We start from the raw sequence: 22,424 nt of genomic DNA on the forward strand, positions 1-22,424 counted from the left end.
GGAAGAAAACAAAAACACAACCCCTCTTATATGGTTCAGGAATTGCGTACAGATATAGATGTATTCGCAATGGCGGCGGCTTTCTCCTTGCAGTCCACTGCAAATTTCACATTAATGATCCATTTTGAATTAGGCCCTTCATTCAGGCATCGCTGGGAAAGAGGTAATTTATGTTCTCATTTCTAGTTCTACGTAAATTTATGGGGACAAGATTAGTCACCTAAAATAGTGCATTGCAGGCAGTTTTGCCTACTCAGAGCTTTATTTTAATGCTTAGCACCCTATAATGTATTTTGAGTTTTAGGGTCATCTTACAAAATTCTGCAATGCAGAGAAATTATCAGTGTTGGGGTGGTTTTAAAGAAGTTGCTAATTGTACACATTATCAGGTTTGGCAATTTAAAAGACAAATGGGTACTTATATTAGTTGGGTGCCCACTATAGTTAGTACGCTCATACTCCCACTATCCATGTCGGCATGCAGTTGATTTGATATAGTTTGGTGAGCACAGCAAGCCACTGAGCCCAAAGCGTGGCGAGCCCCACGAGGGGATGCGGAAAACTAAGCAAATAGCTTAGTGGCCGCCCAACTAACATATAAGTACCGACAAATGTAACCACCTAATTAGGGAATGAAATCAAGATAGGGGGAAATTTACTAAAGGAAATTTGTAAAAAAATAGGTGTATTTGTATCCAGAAATACACTTATTTTTGACATTTACTATCCCGAAATTACGGCAATTCGTAGTTGTATTGATGTGCTATCAATACGAATATGAATTGCCGTATTTTCGGGATAGTAAATGTAAAAAATAAGTGTATTTCTGGATACAAATACACCTATTTTTTACAAATTTCCTTTAGTAAATTTCCCCCTATATGTCAGACTGCATTAGTAATCATTAACTAAAAAGTCAGTTTATTTAATATGGTGCAAAAACAAATGATCGGCTGAGACTCGCAGCAAGTGACCAGAGTTCTCTGTAGCCAGACCATTAAACCTGGTTACCAGGAGTTACAGTATGGGTTAAATAAACCTCAAAATTCCCAACAAGAGGCCATGGCTAACAGCCAAATGATTCTCTATTTGCACCAAACAAATCCTGATCATCATACCTATGAGCGCAAATAGAACAGCTTCAGGTCATAAGTAGGATATTAAGCACATTACAGGTATTAAATGTATTCTTTATTACGTATTGTAGTATGACATAACTGATCAGGTTATTGTTGTTCTTGTAGTGCTACTGTATAGATCTCCAAACAGCAAAATCCATCTCACAGCTGAGACAGTATGTTCCCTGCCAGACTGCATGTTAGGCCTGTTCCATCTTCTTCAATGTTAATCGCTTTCACTTTTCCATTTTCAACTACAAGAGAAAACCTACAAAAAAAAGACAAAAAATGTCAGCTACCCTTCTATTATTAGCTAGAAAGCATTTACGAATATGGGAATTCTATTAAAGATGGGATGTTGCTATGGGCAACCAATCAGCATCTACTTATTTGGCACCTTCCAGAAAAAATAGATTGAAGGAGATTGATTGCCCATAGCAACATAAGACCTTTACAGGTAGAAATGCATAGGTGAGCAGCTGGAGACCATGGCATGTGAGAAAGCTACCAGACACACGGGGAACAGTGCCGGAGCCAAGGAGGTTGATTCAGTGACACCATTGGCACCGGTGGCTTTGAGAGATCTAGAGCCAGACTGGGAGTTCTGTCCTGAGCCACACGGCTTTTTACAACATCTTTGCCGTGAAATCCCCACCAGACTGCGAGTGCAGGCAGTTTCTGGTCGGGAGGGTAGTACAAGCTGTATCATCAGAAGCCGTACACCTAGCTCACAGAACCCCCTTCTTTTTTCCACTAAGATCCTGACACACAGGGAAAATCTGAAGGGAAGCCGTAGTGGCAGTGCGGTGTCCTGAAGAGGAGTACCAGTGTGAGAGCAGCAGTGGCCCTGCCAAAGAAAGGAACATATAACATCTGTGGATTAAAGATAAAAAGCACATCCCCAGGAGGTCCGGTGAACTTACAATTTTTTCTTCTGGTTGATAAAGGAACTGGTTGACATTTTTTATTTTTATTGACTTGTTGGTTTTTTTATGAAATAAAGGGATTTTTGTAAGAACTTACCGTTCGAATCCCTTTCTCTGATATGGTCCTGGTGACACAGCTCAACACTGGGATGTAGGAGGGTCCGAAGGAGCCAGGCACCTATCCTAAAGCTTTAGAGGGTAGGCTCCTCCCCTACTGCATCCCTGGACTCTTCAGTTCAACTTTCAAAGCCACTGGAATACATTAACTCAGTACAAACACCTGCACATTATCTGCACATTTTATAACAGAAACTGTTAACTTTTAACCATTTTAACATGAACATCATGAAATTCTGGCATACTTACTGAGCGTAAGGGAGGGATCGCTGTGTCACCAGGACCATATCAGAGAAAGGGATTCGAACGGTAAGTTCTTACAAAAATCCCTTTTTCTCTTTCAATGGTCCTGGTGACACAGCTCAACACTGGGACGTTCCAGAGCCGGTCCTTTGGGAGGGTACGCTCAGGTCTGCAGCTCTCAGCACTGCTCGCCCGAATGATGCGTCCTCCGACGCGAACTCATGGAATCTATAGAATTTGGCAAATGTGTGAACAGATGACCAAGTGGCAGCTCTGCAAACCTGCTCCGCTGTGGCCCCATGTCGAACCGCCCAAGAGGTGGCAACTGACCTGGTGGTATGCGCATTTATTTTGGCCGGTACTGGTCTACCCACTTTGGTGTAAGCAAAGGCTATCATAGACCGCAACCACCTAGCAATAGTCTGCTTAGATGCAGGCCAACCAATTTTGTGTACGTCATACAATACCAACAATGTGTCAGTCTTCCTGACACTCTTCACTCTGTCCACATATATGCGTAAGGCACGCACAACATCCAAAGTTCTCAACTTGTCCCTTTTCTTAGAACCCTCTGGGGGTTGAAACACAGGTAGAACAATCTCCTGATTTAAATGGAAGGTAGATACCACCTTCGGTAAAAACTGAGGCACTGTTCTTAAAACAGCCCTGTCATCATGAAAAATTAAGAAGGGAGATTTACATGATAAAGCTCCCAACTCTGAAACTCTTTTAGCAGATGCTACTGCTAACAAAAACACTAGCTTCCACGTAAGAAACTTAAAGTCAGCCGACCTTAAAGGTTCAAAAGGTGCCTTTTGAAGGCATTCCAAAACCAGTGATAGATCCCAAGGTGCCACTGGTTGCTTGTATGGAGGCTTCAACCTGGATACTCCTTGTAAAAAAGTTTGAATTTCCGGCAAAATGGCTATCTTTTTCTGGAAATAGATGGACAAGGCCGAGATCTGCACCTTCAGTGACTGAAGGCTTAGGCCCGATGAAAAACCATCTTGTAAGAATTCCATCATTCTTGATAGCTTAAAATGAGATGTATGAGCCTTTCTTCTCTCACACCATCGAATGTAAGTCTTCCAGACTCTATAATAATTTGCCGAAGATACAGCTTTTCTGGCCTTTATCATCGTCTGTACTACTGCGTCAGAAAACCCTTTTCTTTTTAAAATGATGGTTTCAATAGCCAGGCCGTCAAAATCAATCGATCTGAATCCAGGTGATTGAATGGGCCTTGTCTTAGAAGGTCTGGTCTCAGAGGTAGACGCCATGAGTCCACAGACAACCTCTGAAGCCTCGAGTACCAGGATCTCCTTGGCCAATCTGGGGCCACTAAGATCACTGGAACCTTCTGCCCTTGTATTTTCTTCAGAAGTCTCGGTAACATTGGTACAGGTGGGAATGCATAAAGGAGATCTCCCTGCCAGTGAATAGTCATGGCATCCACTGCCTCCGCTAGTGGATCCCTTGTTCTGGCATAGAACCTGGGCACTTGACGGTTGATCCTGGATGCCATCAGGTCCACATCCGGAGTTCCCCACCTCGAAGTGATTTGGTGAAACACCTGAGGGTGTAAGCTCCATTCCCCTTCCTTGAGCTCCTCCCTGCTCAGGAAGTCGGCTTCTATATTCTCTATCCCTGGGATGAATATAGCCGATACAGCTGGAACATTCTGTTCCGCCCATAGGAAGATTCTGGACACCTCCCACATGGCCAATCTGCTGCGTGTACCTCCCTGGTGATTCAGATACGCCACAGCTGTGGCATTGTCGGTCTGAATCCTCAAAGGGAGGTTCTGTAACCTGTCTCCCGCCAAGGAAATCACTTTCCAGACAGCTCTCAGCTCCAAGATGTTGATTGGTAACGCTGATTCCTCTGCCGTCCACAGGCCCTGAAGCCTGAGATCCAGGACTACTGCCCCCCAGCCCCTGAGACTGGCGTCGGTAGTTACTATCAACCAGTCCCAGGTCTGTAATGACCGACCCCACTGAAGGGAATCTATTTCTGTCCACCACTTCAAGGATTCTCGGGTGTCCGAAGACAGCACTATCATCTCGGATTTCATGGTCAAAGTGTTTCCTGACCAGGCTGACAAGATGTTCCATTGGAACCTCCGAGAGTGGAACCTGGCAAATTGAAGCGTCTCGAATGACGCCACCATCTTCCCCAGGAGCTTGAGGCACCTCCATACTGAAATGCTCTGAGCCCTGAGAATCTCCTGGACTAGGGTGACCAGATCCCTGGCCTTTACCTCCGTGAGGAATACCCGATGAAGATGGGTGTCTAGTATGACTCCCAGGAATTGGAGCCTTTGCGACGGTACCAACTGAGATTTTTGCAAATTTAAAATCCAGCCGTGAGCCTGCAAAAAACTGATGGCCTCTGCCAAGTGACTCTGCAGCATGACTGCTGACTCTGCTTTGAACAGGAGATCGTCCAAATAGGGTATGACTGTGATTCCCCTGAGCCTCAGCACCGCCGCCATTACTGACATTATCTTTGTGAATACCCTTGGCGCGGTTGCTAGCCCAAAGGGTAACGCCCGGAATTGTAAATGCAGGTCTCCTATGGCAAACCTCAATAAGGTCTGATGCTCCGGGTGTATAGGAACGTGCAAATATGCGTCCTGGACATCCATGGACGCCAAAAATTCTCCCTGGTCCAGACTCAGGAGTACTGACCGTAGGGACTCCATTTTGAAATGGTCTACCCATAAATGAACATTTAGGGATTTCAAATTTAGTATTGGTCTGAAAGACCCGTCTGGTTTGGGCACCAGGAACAGCGTGGAGTAAAAGCCTTTCTTCCACTCTGCCCTGGGGACTGGTGTAACCACCCCTTTCTCCAAAAGGGAGTGAGCTGCTCTCACAAGAGCTGTACGAAGCCGTGCCTCCTTTGGTAAGGATGTGGGGATGAACCTCTTCGGAGGCGGCCCTCTGTAAGGGATTTTGTAACCCTGTGTTATAATATCTAACACCCAGGCATCCTGGCCTAAAGCAGTCCAAGCGTCCCTGAAGAGTGTGAGACGCCCCCCCACTTTTGTCACTGTCGGGCGAAGCCCCTGACAGTCATGCAGAGGGTTTATCCTCTCCTTTTGTGGCTGGCTTCTTGTGAAAAGAGCCAAATTTTGACTTCTGTGTCTTGCCTCTAGAGGACTGAAACCTTCCCCTGAAAGACTGTCCTCGAAAGGACGCACCACCTCTAGGGGAGGGCCGAAAGGACGGCTTAAAAGCAGAAAATCTTGACATCTGCTTTGCTGAGGAGGCCGGCAGGAATGTACTTTTGCCGCCCGTGGCCTGTTTTATAATCTCCTCTAGCTCGGTACCAAAGAGTACCTTTCCTTTGAAGGCTAATGTTTCCAGAGCCTTCTTGGACTCATTGTCTGCTTCCCAGGCTTTAAGCCAAAGCACTCTCCTGGCATTAATGGAGACTGTGGACACTCTGGTAGCCATTTTAATAGCTTCCTCCTCTGCTTCCACTGCATATTCTGCTGCTGCCTTAATCTTTTCTGCAAGCAGTAATGCACCAGGGTCAGCCTGCAGCACGGTGCATAATTCACCAGCCCACTCTATCATGGCCTTAGAGACCCAGGCTGAAGCAATAAGGGGCCGTAAGGTAAACCCCACCCCTTCAAAGATAGCTTTGAGGTTTCCCTCCAGCTTTTTATCCACAGAATCTTTGAAAGCTGCACCGCCCTGTACTGGTAATACAGTAGCCTTGGACAAACGTGCCACTGAAGCATCCACCACTGGGACCTTTTCCCAGAGCTCCGCATGAGACTCTGGCATGGGGTACAGACTAAGGAATCGCTTAGGCATCTGAAGCCTCTTATCAGGAGTTTTCCAAGCTCCTTCTAATAATTCCTGTAACCCCTCATCTGAAGGAAAAGTAACAGCCTCCTTCCGCTGTCGCTTAAAAACACCCTTAACAGGAGTCTTATCCTCCACAGTCAGCTTTAAAGCCTGCTTCACAGCTACAATGAGATCCTCTATACCAGCAGCAGAGTTCTCTTCCAAATCATCACCCTGATCCCAGGGGATGTCAGTATACTCTCCTTCCTCTTCATCTACCACAGTAGTTAAAGCATAAGACCTTCTAGGGGTCCCTGCCACATCATCCATTTTGTCCAGCATTTCACTGAACCTGTTAATCCCTTTTGCAGTATCCTGCATCACCTGAATCAGTGCAGGATCTGCCTGGGTAAGAGGCAAGGAGCCAGACGACTGCTGAGATGATGGCATAGGTCTCTGTGATTCTACCAGCCCATCACTCTGCCTGTCCAAAAGCTGCACCAAAGCGTTTACTGACCTGCCTAGAGCCCTGGCCCACGCAGGTTCCATATGCTCTGCCCTATGGGGATCGCTGCCCATGGGTCTCACATCAGCGCAAGTAATACATAAGCCCCCCTTGGCCATCTGCTCAGGGACAAACTTTTGTGTGCAAACATTGCACGCGCTCAGTGCATTAAGGGCTCCCTCCCCCAAAACCACAGCCTGATGCTCAGACATGATGCCAGTGATAATTGTATATCTATCAGTATATACAGTGCAAACAATTGTACAAGCGCTTATACAAAGTCAATGCACCCAGTCACTTAGCTGTCTGTAGGTTTCTCTGCGGGGAAGCGATGCCCAGGAAATCCAAGTCACTCTGCCAGGATCAATTCGCCAGCTCAGCTCCGCTGCAAGCGTTCTGAAAGGCGCCAAAGTCAGAGTGAAGGAAGAGACCAAAGTCCCTGCTGCTGCGGGGTCCGTGACCTTTTGGCGCCAACCACCCCCAGCTAGCCGCTCCTTAGGTAGGATTTCCTTGTTCCAGTGTCTCCCCCTCAAATGGGGACCACTTGGAACATGCCTGTCACAGCGCTGCTGTCCTCTCAGTCAGGAGCTCAGCGTGTAAGCTCCGCATAAAATGGCCGCCGCCATCACGGAGCGCCTGTCCCCCATGATCCCCACCTAACTGTGGAGCCGGTTTCAGGCAGCTCCGGAGCCCAGGCAGCCTCTTAATAGAGGCTATGAGCGCAGCACAGGGAGACCAGACAGCGTCTACCCTGTGCACAGATAGCTGACAGGACGCGCTTCTGTCAGCTCCTGCTGCGCTAGCAGTGTGAGGATTCACTATGAAAATCCTCACACTGTGCCTACCTAGCTAGGGTAATAGTTAATAAAATAATAAAAATCCCCTAACTACTCTAATTCTTCGGCTGCTCCTGCAGCCCTTTAGAATAGCACCCACTCCAGTGGGCACCTAACACGAACTGAAGAGTCCAGGGATGCAGTAGGGGAGGAGCCTACCCTCTAAAGCTTTAGGATAGGTGCCTGGCTCCTTCGGACCCTCCTACATCCCAGTGTTGAGCTGTGTCACCAGGACCATTGAAAGAGAAAAAGAGATTGTATTATTTTTTAATGAAGTTGTGGAAATTGCATAATTTTGAAGTCCCCATTTGGAAAGATTTAAGGATTAATCCTGCATATTTTTAAACATATCTTTTCAGCACTGTAGTTAACCCTTATGCATACCCTCTAGACTACGTTTGGAAATATCATTGGATTGACTTTCTATAAGGGTTCAGCAGCAGCAGTAAAAGAAAGAGTGCTTGAGGCGGTTTGGACTGACTTTTTTTTTTTTAAATATCATCTTCAATAGAACTCCCATTTTAGGAAATAAACCCCATAGAATAACATTTTCTGTTTAACAGTAAAATAGCAAGTTATTAATTAGGTTTTAATCACTTATTCTTGTCAGTTTGTTGACTGTTCTACTGCTATTCAATATCATAAAAAAAAAAAAAAAACCCTAATCTAGATTAAGCAGAGGTCACCGTTTCATTCTCTAAAACAGACATTTTCAACCGGTGTGCCGCGGCCAGCTGACAGGTGTGCCGCCATGCCTCGGGTCACGGCGACACACCACTTTGTTCACTTTGACAGGGGGGACGGGCAGGCGGCTCGGCATCATGTGTCATGGGCTGTCTGTGGTCGCGCGGCGCTGAGTGGCTGTCCGGGAATGCTTCCCCGCCCGCCCCCCTGTCAGTCTGCGTCCATGTGCGCACTGCCCGCCCGCTCACGGCTCCCCCGCTGTGCACTGTCCGGGACTCGTCGAGAGACGTGCTGTGCTGCTATGCAATAATCATATATTCCGCTGGACCACTAGCCAATGGTCGCTTGCGGTCCAGCAGCCAATCAATTGGTGGCTGCTGGACCGCGAGCGCCCATTGGCTAGTGGTCCAGCAGCGGGAGATATGAATATTACATATCAGCACAGCACGTCTCTCTCCCGTACATAGCGGGGGAGCCGTGAGCGGCACACTGGACGCACACTGACAGGGGGGAGGGGTCGTCGGCGACGGCGTGTAAGCACAGGCAGGAGGGGGGTTTGCACACGGACGCACACTGGGAGGAGGAGGTGGGGGGGAGTGAGGTGAGCGGGCCGGCTAACCATCGGCTGGCTAACTTAGTATGGTGTACTCCCACCCACTCTCCCACCCTCCTGCACTCACCCAGCCACCCTTCCACCCCACTGCAGATACCCTCCCAGCCACCCTTCCACCCCACTGCAGATACCCTCCCAGCCACCCTTCCACCCCACTGCAGATACCCTCCCAGCCACCCTCCCACCCCACTGCAGATACCCTCCCAGCCACCCTCCCACCCCACTGCAGATACCCTCCCAGCCACCCTCCCACCCCACTGCAGATACCCTCCCAGCCACCCTCCCACCCCACTGCAGATACCCTCCCAGCCACCCTCCCACCCCACTGCAGATACCCTCCCAGCCACCCTCCCACCCCACTGCAGATACCCTCCCAGCCTACTGCTCCCACCCTCCCTCCCTGCTGCACACTACTGGCGGTGCATTGAATTGCAAATAGCGGACGGGAGCCAGGAGTGGGCCACTGCACAGTTCTGTCCCCCTTGGCATCGAGCATGAAGCCCCTGGCATTGAGCATGTAGGTAAGTGGCACTTATGTGTCAAATGTGTATGGTGTGTTATATAGTATGTCATGGGCATTGCGGTGTGTTATATAGTATGTCATGGGCATTGCGGTCTGTTATATAGTATGTCATGGGCATTGCGGTGTGTTATATAGTATGTCATGGGCATTGCGGTGTGTTATATAGTATGTCATGGGCATTGCGGTGTGTTATATAGTATGTCATGGGCATTGCGGAGTGTTATATAGTATGTCATGGGCATTGCGGAGTGTTATATAGTATGTCATGGGCATTGCGGAGTGTTACATAGTATGTCATGGGCATCATGTGTGGGCTTATGTGTAATCGGAATTACAAAGTTCACTAAAATGTGCAATGGGCATTACGGTGTGTGGCATAACATGTAATGGCCATTATGGCATGTGGTATACTATATAATGGGTGTGCGGTGTGTTGGCATTATGTTGAAAAATTTGTCGCGCGCCTTCGGCGCGCACTGTCCATATTGTCCCTCGTTTGCAAGAAATTTGTTGAGTCCTGGCATAATGTGTAATGGCCATTGCGGTATATGGCATAGCTTGTAATTGGCATAACGATGTGTGGCATAACTTGTAATGGCCATTAATGTGTGTGATATAACATGTAACTGGCATTATGGTATGCAAAATATCTGGAATATCTGATTAAAAAATGTTGGTGTGCCTTGGCAATTTTGAAGTCTTGTCTGGTGTGCCGCGACCTGAAAAAGGTTGAAAATCACTGCTCTAAAAGGTGTGTACACATGGGCCGAACCAGCGCCTGCTGGCAGGGAGGAGATACAGGGCCAGATTCTCTAAGCTTCAAAAGTGATAAACAGCCAGCCAAATCAGCTCCTGTCTGACATTTTTCAAACACAGTCTGTGACATGGCAGGTAGGAGCTGATTGGCTGGCTGTATCACTCTTCATTTGATCACTTTTGAAGCTTAGAGACTCTAGCCCACAGACTGACGCACAGTCTTAAGGCACCCATACACTATGCGATTTTGGGCCGCTAACTGGGTGAAATCAGCCCAAAATCGCAGGTGTGTGATATCTGATCCGATCCGATGCGCGGTCCCGTGCGCATCGGACCGGATCATGGACGTCGGACGGTCAGCATGTGCATATACCTGCCCACCTGACAGGCATATGCATGCAGACTGACCGGGGGAGCAGTGGGAGGGGCAGCGGGTCCCTGAGCGCTTGGCTGGCGGCGCCGGCGAGTGCTGACCTGGCCGGCGGTGTGATGATCACAGTCTCTCATTCAGCAGCGCTGCGGGACGGGAGTGGGACGCGCAGTGGCGGGTATTCGATTTTTTAAATATCTGTCAAATGACTGGCCATTCTCTGATTGGCTGACGCTCAGCCAATCAGAGAATGGCCAGTCATTTGACAGGTTTTAAAAAAATCGAATACCCGCCACTGCGCGTCCCGTCCCGCAACGCTGCTGAATGAGAGATTGATCATCACAACGCCGGCCAGGTCAGCACTCGCCGACAGCCAAGCGCTCAGGGACCCGCTGCCCGTCACACTGCTCCACCCTGATGATGACCGCCGCCCCCTACTCCCCGACATGTGATAAATCGCAAGAGATTTATCACATGTCAAATTTGGCTCATCAAGTGCCAAATTGTATGTAAGCCTCCCGGGCGGCTCACAGGAGAATTGGGTCCGACTTGTCTTAAGGACAAGTCGGCCTAATGTATGGGGGCCTTTATTCTACTTTCGATTCCATGCAGTGCGATTGAATCCATGGTGCGATTTGAACTAACTTGCTACAGATTTTGGGGGTATGCCATGATCCTGGCCCGTTTGCGGGATTCAATGTCCCGTCTGCCGATGGGTGCAAAGGGGGCGTGGCCGCGAAAACGGCCAGGGATTGTCAATCTGCGGCCCAGATAACGACAATCCAAGGCCGTTATCGGCAGAACGGGCCCGTTCTGCCGTGATCCCGTATCAATGCGGTCCTTAATGACAGCATTGAATAGGGAGCCGCTGCTATTTCCCACGTCAGAAATAGCGGCGGCACATTGCATGCATACCCTCCTTTGACTTTACTCAAAATCACATCATTTGTACACCGCATAAGAACTAAAATATTACTGACCGTTTAGTAGCAGCACCCCATACTTAGATATACTGTAATAGGACGTGGTTACTAAGGGGATAGATTTTCTTAAGCTTTTAAAAATGAAAAGGCTTTGCTGTTGCCCATAGCAACCAATCAGATTTAGGGGGGCATTCAATCTCGGCTGCCTATTCAATGCTGCAGTTTGACAGCATTAAAGGCAGATTACAACAGAACACATCAGACTTTAAAATAAGTCTGATCCGTTTTGACTGAAACGGCCACGGATTGTCAAAACGGCCGTGAATTAGACAACCCGCAGACATTTTTTCGCCAACACACCCACTTTCCGACACTTGACAGCCAGAACATTGAATTTCGGCTGTCGAGTTTGTCGTGCTGAGCGAAAGCGGCTCAGGATTCCGACTGTCAGAGCGTTCCGACAGATGGAATATCGGCTTGAATACATCCTTAGTCTATCATTTCTCTACTGCGTCCTAAAAAATATATACATAATCCGACTGGCTGCTATGGGCTACATCACCGCTTAATTTTTAGAAGATTTAGTAGCTTACCCCCTAAAAGTCTAGTGCAATAGGTCTTCTTTGATGGGATTTAGGAAAAACTCCACCCCCTTACTGCCCTCAGCAAGCAACATTTGGTGGCGGCCAATGTAAAAACACCACAGCATAAAAGATAGCTCTCTTCTATCTTATTCATCATATAGTAGCCTAGTATTGGTTTGGGTTTCCTTGTGGTTACACATTCCAGGGGTCAGATCTGCCATCTTCAGCTTCAGTCCGACAGCAGCAAGCTGCTTATGATATAGTCTGAGGTATTACAGATACAGCACAATGGTATATTCTTATGGTTATGGGTTCCAGCGATTGCCCGGTACCCTGCTGCACACCCTATGCATGTTTGAGTAGGTAGGAAGTGGTTCCAGACCAAATGTACTTGTACTCTCCTGAATAACGGTATGGTGTTTGGATAAGGGTGTCAGATAACGTTCACTGAAATACTACAAATGGGAATGAATGATATGGATAGCGGATAGGCTACCATAACACGTAGACATTCTAGTTGGCTCACCTCTTACAACGCTTAGTTCCAAACAGATCTTCCAGTTCCTTTTTGTCCAGAAGTAGCCCAGCAGCCTGAGAGAAAGTACAGTTATTTCCCGCTATAACTAGTCTACATGCCATGTAACTTAACATACGCAATGTATGTTGCATTGTACATGTGTACAATGCAACATACAGTAACACTCACATGTGGACAGACTTTTCTTTTTAATAGGAGTTTAAAGAATATGAGATCCAAGCATATTGTGCAGGGGCAGAGAATTCAATCCCGGATTCAGACTGTCGGAACGTCCCGGACAGTCAGAATCTGGGGCAGTTTTCATCCAAGCCGACAGTAACTTAGGGCCTTATTCTAGTTCACTCTTAGAGGCAAATTCCTTCTCAGATGGACAAACCCATGTGCACTGCAGGGGGGCAGATGTAACAGGTGCAGATATAATTAGATTTGGGGGAGTTATTTTGTTTCGATGCAGGGATACTGACTGCTTTATTTCTACACTGCAATATAAATCTCACTTCGAAGAAAAACCCCACCCAAATCTAATTATATCTGCACATGTTACATCTGCCCCACCTGCAGTGCACATGGTTTTGTCCATCTAAAGCTGCCCATACACGGTTTGTTTAACGGATCTGTTTGGGACTTAAATAGCACGCATCGCATGCCTTGTGCACGCAATGCGATGTGTAGCTAGTACAAAAAGTATGTGCTGCACATACTTTTTGTACCTTACTATGTGATGCGCGGGAGCGCGCATCGCATAGTACAGAACGGAGCCGGTCCACAACGGACCGTGTATGGGCAGCTTAAGAATTTGCCTCTTAAGCCGTGTACACACGGCAGCAACATGGGCTATAATCGCTGGAAATATGGTCGCTGGCGACCATATTGCCAATGATGGGAATGTGCCCCGGCGATAAATAGCCAGGTGTGCGCTCCCATTTTCAGCCTCATTTTCTTGCAGTGTAGAAATAAAGCTTGCTCCTGCGACCAGCTTAATACCTCTGCGGCAGCGCCGGCAGAGGTTCCCTTTCATCAGCGACCATCTCTGGTCGCTGATGAAAAGGAGAAACTGCGCAATATATCTCCCCCATGTGTAAGGGGTTTAAGAGTGAACTAGAATAAGGCACTTAGTCGGAATTCAATGGAGACATTACTAAAACTATGTCTAGATGGTGGCTATGGTCAAATAAACTTTGCGCTTGAGATGGGACACCACACCCTTTTCCTATTACTTGTTGCTGCTGGAACGTTAGTGTACAAATATGGGAGTTCCTGAGCATCCTCAGATTAGTTCTGGTAACAACTGAAAATATGAATAAACTGGTATTTTATTAGAAATGTTTTTTTTCAAGGCTTAGACCAGTATATAATAAAAAAGGGGAATATTAAAAGTATATAAATAAAACAGACAATTACATGGACAACATAACAAATTTGAAGGGGATATTTCCTTTTTAGAACAAAAGGGTGAGATTTAATAGGATGAGAGATTCAGAAAGTGAGAGATTTGGTAAGAAATCTCCCGTTTCTTTAAAGCGGCTATCAATTACACTGCAAAACCAGTTCAATTTTGGTGTAAATGATTGCCGCTTTAAAGAAACTGAATCTCACTTTCTGAATCTCTCATCCTATTAAATCTCACCCACTGTCTCACAATATTGTCCTTATGGTAAAGGGGTCCTTTGTGCGATTCACACAGACAAGTATTGGATAATGTCCTGCTATACAAGTTTTCCAGACCCAGCATCCCAACTGAATTGCTACAACACAAGGTAAAACTTGAAGAAAGAAAAAATGATCTGTATTATAAAAAGGTGATCATAACACCAGTGGCGAAATGTAATAGGGGGAGATTTTTTAGACTTATGCGATTTTTGGTCAAAAACGTCCGAAATCGCACGGTTTCCAAAAATCGCACATGTAATAGGGTGCGATTCGTGGTAAAAAAAGCGCATTTTCTTGCCGCGAAATCGCACATTTGAAGTGCCGGTTTTTAGTCACACTTGTAATAGGGTGCGATTTTTGGTAAATGTTACCAAAAAAAAAACCCGCTAAAAAATAATTAGACCAGGTTCTGGCTGGCGAATTTGACAGAACCATGCACAGATCATTGTGATCTGTGCATGGTTCTGTCCGAAAAAAGGGTAAAAAAAAAATAAAAAATAAATAATAATAATAATAAAAAAAAAAAACGGCGTGGGGTCCCCCTCCTGAGCATAACCAGCCCCGGGCTCAAAGAACCGGTCCTGGTTTCATAAAAATCACAGGGACAGACATGTTGGGGTTCCCTTGATTTTACAAAACCAGCACCAGGCTCAAGGGACGGTCCTGGTTCCCAAAATACGGGGGACAAAATGACTAGGGGTCCCCCGTATTTCAAGAACCAGCACTGGGCCCAAACAGCCAGCAGGGTAATGCCACAGCCGGGGGGAGACTTTTTATACAAGTCCCCCCAGCCAAAGCATTCACCCCCTGACCGGTCAGCATGGGCAGGGGTCCTAGGGGAGTGGGGCCATTTATTGCCCTACATGCTGGGACTTGTGGTTCTCCAAGTCCCTGCATGTGGTGCAGGCTTGCTGGGACTCAGTTTCACAGCAGTATACAATAGTTTTTCTTTTTTACACCAATTATCAGCTCGATGCCCACCGCCCTGTGGCATTACCCTGCTGGTTGGTTCTTGAAATACGGGGGACCCCTAGTCCTTTTGTCCCCCCGTATTTTGGGAACCAGGACCAGCCCTTGAGCCTGGTGCTGGTTTTGTAAAATCAAGGGAACCCAAACATGTTTGTCCCTGTGAAACCAGGACCGGTTCTTTGAGCCCGGGGCTGGTTATGCTCAGGGAGTTGGGACCCCACGCCTTTACAAAAAAAAAAAAAATAATAATAATAGCACCATATCGCACCTTTTTGCCGCGATTCGCAAATGCGAATTCACAGCACAAAATTTGATTTTTAAAGGTGTGATTTGGGTGTTCTCCCTGGACATAGATTTATACATACATTGGGTAAGCATAAGTGTAAATCGTCTCTCACCAGGACTGGTTTACTATATGTGCAAGAAGTCTCCAGTTTGAGCAGGCAAATGGGACTTTACGGGTTGCGCCCATTAGTTTGGTCGGGTTTAGCCACTATGCGTGCTTAAACCTGACCTTAAGATGGGAGATCAGGTGTGAGTAAACATCTAAATTTGCCGCTATATATTGTAACCTTTATAAATATCTTTGAATGGTACAAAAAAATAAAAATAAAAAGTCTAGCCACGCTCTTCCTAAGTAGTGTTTGGGTGGCAATGATGAAAGCTGCAGATGCTGCTGTAATTATTTATAGGGTGTGACAGATACAGAAATTACCTTGGCAAAGGCTCCCGTAGGATCAGCTAACATGCAAACCTACAAAAGAATCAGACAATGGATATAACAGAACATTAGAATTTAAATTCTTGAAAAGGGTAAAAGCTAGGTCTTTATTTTCTGAAAATAAATCAGCATAATTATATTAACTGTTACTTTTTTTCCCCTAGGGTGTGTAGTACTCAATTATGGTGCCAAAAGACTCAAAATGTTTTAGAAGATAATTGCACCTTCATAGAACTTGGAGGTGTTCTGTTGTCTTCCAGTCTATTTAATCAACTCAACCTACCTTGCAACAGCTGATGGTTCTAGCATTTTGCATAACATACCAATCAGTTCAAACAAGCACTAAAAGGATTCAATGTTCAAAGGATATAAATGGTCAAGATAGCAGTTTACGTTTAGACAATTGTAAAACAGATAATATTGAGAGGTGTCCTTCCTGCTAAGAGTTCAACAGGGACACTTCAATGAAAGACAAGTCATTATTATAATTTCCTTGTGTTCCCTGTCCACAGACAGGTTGCTTTGCCCTGTTTTCCATATTCCTCACTTTACAAGTTTAAATTATAAACCTTGCTCACACACGCTAAATATATATTCTTCGGGAAATAAAGGAAACCACAACATCAATTCTGATCTTTTCATGCATTCTTAAGTCAGTGTAGCCCCGCTATAAGTGAACAGCAGTAATAGAATAGCCTGTTCTTGCCTTGCTCATTGAGGTTACACAACATGTTCCACAGCAGGTGGAAGCAAGCCAATATCTGGTGTTACACAACAGCCTGCCACCATTTAACTCTCGTACTGCCAGCCTCTTCTAAAATACTACTTAGTCATCCTTACATTAAGAGGTTTATTAGCTAAACATCTGCTTCTAAAAACCTGGGGTTTGAATCAGGTTTATGCCCAGAATTTAAAAGGGCAATGAGTCTACTAGCAAAATACTGCTAGTAAAATAATTACCCTTTAAAACTATGGGGCATAAACACAATGGGAAACAGTGGGTGATGCTTCAGGGCCATAATAATTGGGGCGTGTGCCCTGTTGTGATGCCCATTAGCCATGGAGGAAGGAAAAAAAAAAAAAAAAAGGGGGGAGGAAAAAGGACTTTAAACATTTTACATATCCTCCATCACTGGTAAGATACAAAAAAATAAAAAAATGTTTGTAGGGATTGGACTAGGATTCTGCCTTCATCTTAAAGCTACTTGAGGAAGTAGAAATGTATCATTAGGTGTTTAAATTGTATCCGCTGCACATAAAACAGGAGTTATTATTTTACCTTCCCTTCTGCACCGTGCACTTTCCCCCATTCGGCCACAACAAAGGGATCGTTGACTGAGATACAAGCAACAATTTCCACCCCATGGGATTTCAGATCCTCCGCCTGACTTACGTATCCCGGCAGGTGTGTCTGAGAGCAGGAAAAAACAGACATTAATGTCAAACAATGATGTATTCCTCTTTGTTATGTTCTCAAGTATTCTCCTAGCTAATGAGTGGATCTCAATGCTAATGTATATCAGACATAGTAATGAAAGTTACGCAAGAGATTCTTTACGCTTAGTACATGGTCTGCATTTCTGTGCGTTTCCTCCAGGTGCTGCAGTTTTCTACCACACTCCCAACACATTGTTCGGATAACTGGTTTCTGGCAAAATTAACCCTAGAATGTGGTGGTACAAAATATAGAATGTAAGCCGCAACTGAAGTGAAGGATGACATAACACCTAAAGAGCTGCGCCATATAACGGTGCTATATGAAACAGTTACTCAGCTCACAAATGACAGAGTTACATCAGTTTGCGATTAGCACATCCCCTGGCACAATAACGCATCCCCTGCTTTCACCATTAGGGGAAATGCAAGAAGAGGAGAACATGTACACAAGACAAGGGAGACATTTTATGGGGAGTCAGAACCTATTAAACTGACAGTCTGCAAATGAATTCAATGCATAGATGCCAGCTGGGACTGCTGCTGACAGATCTATATCGCACAATGTCCTCCCAGACAGCTGCAATCACAGGGGTGCTGGATGGCCTCCCAACTGTCGGGATTCCGGCAGACAGCAGAACAACGTCGGAATCCCGACTTACAGGGGCTATTCCCCCTCAAGGGGGTTCACGACCCACCATGCAGTCTGAAGAGCCTGCAAGGGGCATGGATGCAATAACTCAAGTCAATGACAGGAACAAATCACAACAATGTAGTCTAAGCATGACAGAATAGTGCCATGTGTGCCCGCAAACACACGGGTTCAAAACCACAAACATTTAAAATAATGACTTATTCCCTAGATAGGGACATATCAGATTACATGCCCCCCTCTTCTGTCACTTTGTCCCTGTTATCCATGATCTGTGTCCCTTGCACCCTCTTCCTCTGATGTGTGTCTCCCCCTTTCTGCCATCTTTCTCATGCTTCCCCTAATGTTGTCCATTATCCCCCCTTCTTCATTTTATCACCTCTAAAGCCCCATACACACTATACAATTTTCATGAACGATATGCAGGATATGTACCCACTATATAGTTAACGATACATGCTCTTGCGGATCACTAACAATAACCCGACCTTCTGACTGGAGTCCAATCGGAGGACATAGCCAGTGACTGCACGTTCGGCGGGGCTCCAGGTGATGTGTGACCCACAAATTGTTTGTTCTGACCGGCACGGTCAATATTGTCAACATTATTGGCAGTACTGCATATTGTATACGGACCTTAAAACCCCATACACACTAGATGACTATGGGCACGTCAATATAATTAACAAGATCAACAAGTTAAACAATGTTTAGCGGGATCCAAAGTTGACGTGCATGTCCAGCAGACAGGGAGGGGATGTGTATAGTGCTTAAGGGTGTTTTGTCCCACTCTGTTGACTCTACAGCATGCTACCATTATTCACACTGTGATCACGAGACAGACACCATGCACAAAGTTAGCTACTCTCAAACAAAGCTTCTATTCCCCTTCAAATCAGAGGAAAGGAGTTCTACATTTCATAAGCAACTAAAAACAACGCTTGACAAAATAAGCTCCTTATCTGATGTCCATAAAACGGTCCGTTCCATTAATTAAGATTTTGTTTGCACTTTTAAGTGTGTCAATTAAGAGAAGACTGGAAATCGAGATATACTCATTTCCTCATAGGTCTTACTGCATTAATTGCAGGTGCAAAAAAAAAAAAAAAAAACCCTCTGTGGCGTTCGGTGCGGTTATACAGCATTTCCGAAACCCTTTATTACGGTGTTAGTCAACTGCACATGCCTCATATCTTCCATTCCTCTTTTGCTTCTGTATCCTGGTACAAATACTGCTCTTATGTACCAAATGTGTGTCTGGTAAGCTTTTTATATAAATATATGGCGAAAATCCAAATGTGTATTCCCCCTGCTCCTTTCCCATTTTTGTTTTCTATATCCCATTCCCCATTATATTTAAGATTACACCAATAAAAATATAACATTAAAAAAAAATAAAAAAAAACCTTCCATCCCCAGATTGCACGGTCTAGCAGTGAGGATTGGAATAGGCTTACTGCATAGCTGAGAAGCACTCACTTTGGAACAGCCTGGAGTAAAAGCACCTGGAACACCAAAGAGTACCCCCTTCTTTTTACCAAACACATCACTGATTGGGGTCTTGTTGCCTGGACCACCGTTGTACACCTGTACATCTGGAAGAGTATCTCCAACCTTAAAGAAAAAGAACAAGGATAAGCAAGGGCACTTACATTACTGGTATACAAGGATTTAGGATTGCTGCGTAGCACAGTAGCCCAATGCGGCACAGTCTATTCCTTCAATAGATTCCGATGTTGCAGGGCCGTGCATTGGGTTCGGATCGGGTGGTGCATAGCACGGTGCGATTTTGACAACATGGTCAAACTTGATAATGCAAATTGCAACGTGTGTACACAGCATTACATTGCTAAAGTAACATTACATCAGGAAGGAGAGGAATCTGCTAAGCTTTGGTCTGGTAGCAAATGTCCTTTTTGCAGTGTCATACTGAGTGTTTGGCCCTCACACATCAAACCATCTCTGGCATCCGGAAGGTGAGGCTAGAGAAGAGTACACTGGAGGCAACTGAATATTTACAATACATTCCAAGGAGGTGGGAAGCAAACTTCACCTTCCCATAGCGGAGCCTAGCCCTAGTGACGTAGCTCTCCTCACGATGGCCCTTATTCTGATCGGTGCGGCCAGATCCGAATATGCGGCCAGGACCGTGCGTGCGAAACCTCGCCTTCCATACGGATCACCAACTCCGTCCGTACGCGGTAAGAAGCTGGCCGAACGGACCGCATGTGTATTTTTCACGGAATACGCCTCCTCCATCTCAGGGAACCTCCCCCATCATTTGATGGTCGCAGACCATCGAATGCAGGACCGAGTGGTCCACCAGCTCCCGCAACCTCAGACCACACGGACATTTTTCCGTGCAAAAGCAGGGATCTGGGCGGGCAGCTGACATCCGGCAATGTCATATGTCCGCCCCCTACACGTGCGTCACGGCCGCATTACCATACGTACGCCCAGCGTTTTCATGGGAACGCCCATGAAACGCGGGGTGTAAACATATGGTAATGAGCCCAAACTGCCCTTCACGCCCCTCTCCACCCCCTGTTCGTAGTGTACACATTTCATGCGGAATGTTGCCGTGCGTCCGGCTCGCACATGCGCAGAGACGCCTCTGCACATGCGCAGACACAAAACATCGGCGGCACGAACGCACGCGGATATTACCGCACCAACCAGAATAAGGGCCATAATGTAGTGTCTGGAGGACTTGCCAATTTAAGCCTCCCAAGCATCAATCAATGAATGAATGGATATCATCAGTTTACCTAGTCTCCCTGCAGCTCTCCTCACATCACAATGCTCCCATATGACTTGGGCTATTTACAGAACAGTCATTTAAACCCAGTCATAACCGTTGCCTGCTGAAAAGATGATATGAACTGTACTCTTTATAGTCAGCGCTATTATTTACAAGCTTCCAGAAATGTTTGTGGCTATACCAGACAAGCAGGGAACTCTAAAGTTCCACACAAAATAATGGCCACTGTACAGTATGGGACACCTCCGACATAATTAACGATATTAGCTGTGCCACCAAAACTAATGACTCTGTTAAACACAGTGATACAATTCAGTGAGGTGACCGGAATCTTCCGCACCAAACATGCAGTCACGGACAAGGTCATCAGATTGGACTGCATGCTCAGACGATCGGGCTTATCTTTAACAATCCTTGTGAGTGTGCATAGATACAGTGGGTACACACTGAACAATATGCACAATGATGAGATTATTAACGATATTGTGCATGTAATTTATTAAAAATCAGATAGTGTATACACAGCTTATGCATCCCATACTCAGTATTACCATGGAAAGGTCTTATAGGCCCCCATACACTTGTTCAATCTCTTAGTTATAACCAATGGCACAGGATTGTGGATTGTGTCCTCAACATCAGATTTTGTCAGATAAAATTGACTCAATTCACCTGAATTGGGTCAAATCTCACAAGTGTAAGGGGCCCTTTACACATGGCTGTAAAACAAGGGCTATTATAATATAGTGCCACCATATCCATAGGAACATGGCTCCATGTTACACCCCAGTAGGTATAAGAAACACCTGGGTATATTCCCTGCCAAGTCCCTAGCCGGTACCAGGCTCGGACTGGGCCACCGGGGAGCAGGGGAAACCACCACAGTCTTTTCCCAAAATTATTTTGTTATGAAAAGAATGGTTCTCCCATTTTAATTATTGGGGACAGTCCTGTAAAGCCTCATATGAAGCAGGGTATGGGTAAAAACCGGACCAGGACAAAACCCCCGGACCAGACATGAAACTCTGCATTTTGGAGCTTGTAGCGTCCGGTCCGGGGGGTGTCCTGTCTGGGGGTTCTGCCTATGACACCTGTCACCAGGTAGAGGAGGAGGGGTAGAATAAAGTCTCCCTGTATGGTCCGGGCATGTAGCAAAAAACGGACCACAGGGGGGGGGGGGGGCTGTAATCTCCCTCCCCATGTCCCTGATGATAGCTATCGGGACCCCCCCCCCCGGACAAGACACCCCCCGAACAGGACACCCCCCGGACCGGACCCTGTAAGCTCCGGACTGCAGATTTTGATGTCCTGTCCGGAGTCTAGTCCGGTCCGGTTTTTACATAGTCCCTATGAAGCATGACACAGGCATAGAAGAGAGCAGTGCAGGCTGTCAGTAAATCAGGGCACATGCACAGAGAGCCAGGAGTAGGCGCAGACGGACAGTGAGTGCATATAGTTCTGGTAAGGTTACCTTGATTGACATGGCGCCGCTCTGAGCCTCGATCCTATATCACAAGCAGTAGCACTGTAGCAGCAATACGACGCCGGGAACCGTTTTCTAAACTGTAATACTATTTAATAGGAGCCTTAAGGGGGCGGTGCTACAGCTCTCGGTGGAGAAGACACGCCCACCAAGGTGAGCGTTCAGGCCTTTGTCACTGCGCAGGCGTTAATATAAGTAAGGGGAGAGTAAAAAAAAAA

At 46.2% G+C, this 22,424-nt stretch overlaps 1 protein-coding gene across 2 annotated transcripts; it reads right to left on the reverse strand.

The window, feature by feature from the left end:
* Positions 1 to 1,174: 1,174 nt before the first annotated feature.
* PRDX5 (peroxiredoxin 5) lies at positions 1,175 to 22,399 on the reverse strand. Of its 2 annotated transcripts, XM_083163714.1 has the most exons (6): positions 22,195 to 22,399; positions 19,442 to 19,576; positions 17,156 to 17,287; positions 15,871 to 15,909; positions 12,525 to 12,589; positions 1,175 to 1,386 (listed from the first exon to the last, which is right to left on the reverse strand). In XM_083163714.1, exons 1-6 carry the CDS (start codon positions 22,204 to 22,206, stop codon positions 1,281 to 1,283), a joined length of 489 nt encoding a protein of 162 aa, XP_083019840.1. In that variant the 5' UTR covers positions 22,207 to 22,399; the 3' UTR covers positions 1,175 to 1,280. The 2 variants fall into 2 exon arrangements, with proteins under 2 accessions (XP_083019840.1, XP_083019841.1); XM_083163715.1 differs by lacking the exons at positions 19,442 to 19,576; positions 22,195 to 22,399 and adding an exon at positions 17,444 to 17,589.
* Positions 22,400 to 22,424: the final 25 nt, after the last annotated feature.

Source organism: Crinia signifera, chromosome 11 (genome assembly GCF_055691185.1).
Source record: "Crinia signifera chromosome 11, ASM5569118v1, whole genome shotgun sequence".
Taxonomy (NCBI): Eukaryota; Metazoa; Chordata; class Amphibia; order Anura; family Myobatrachidae; genus Crinia; species Crinia signifera.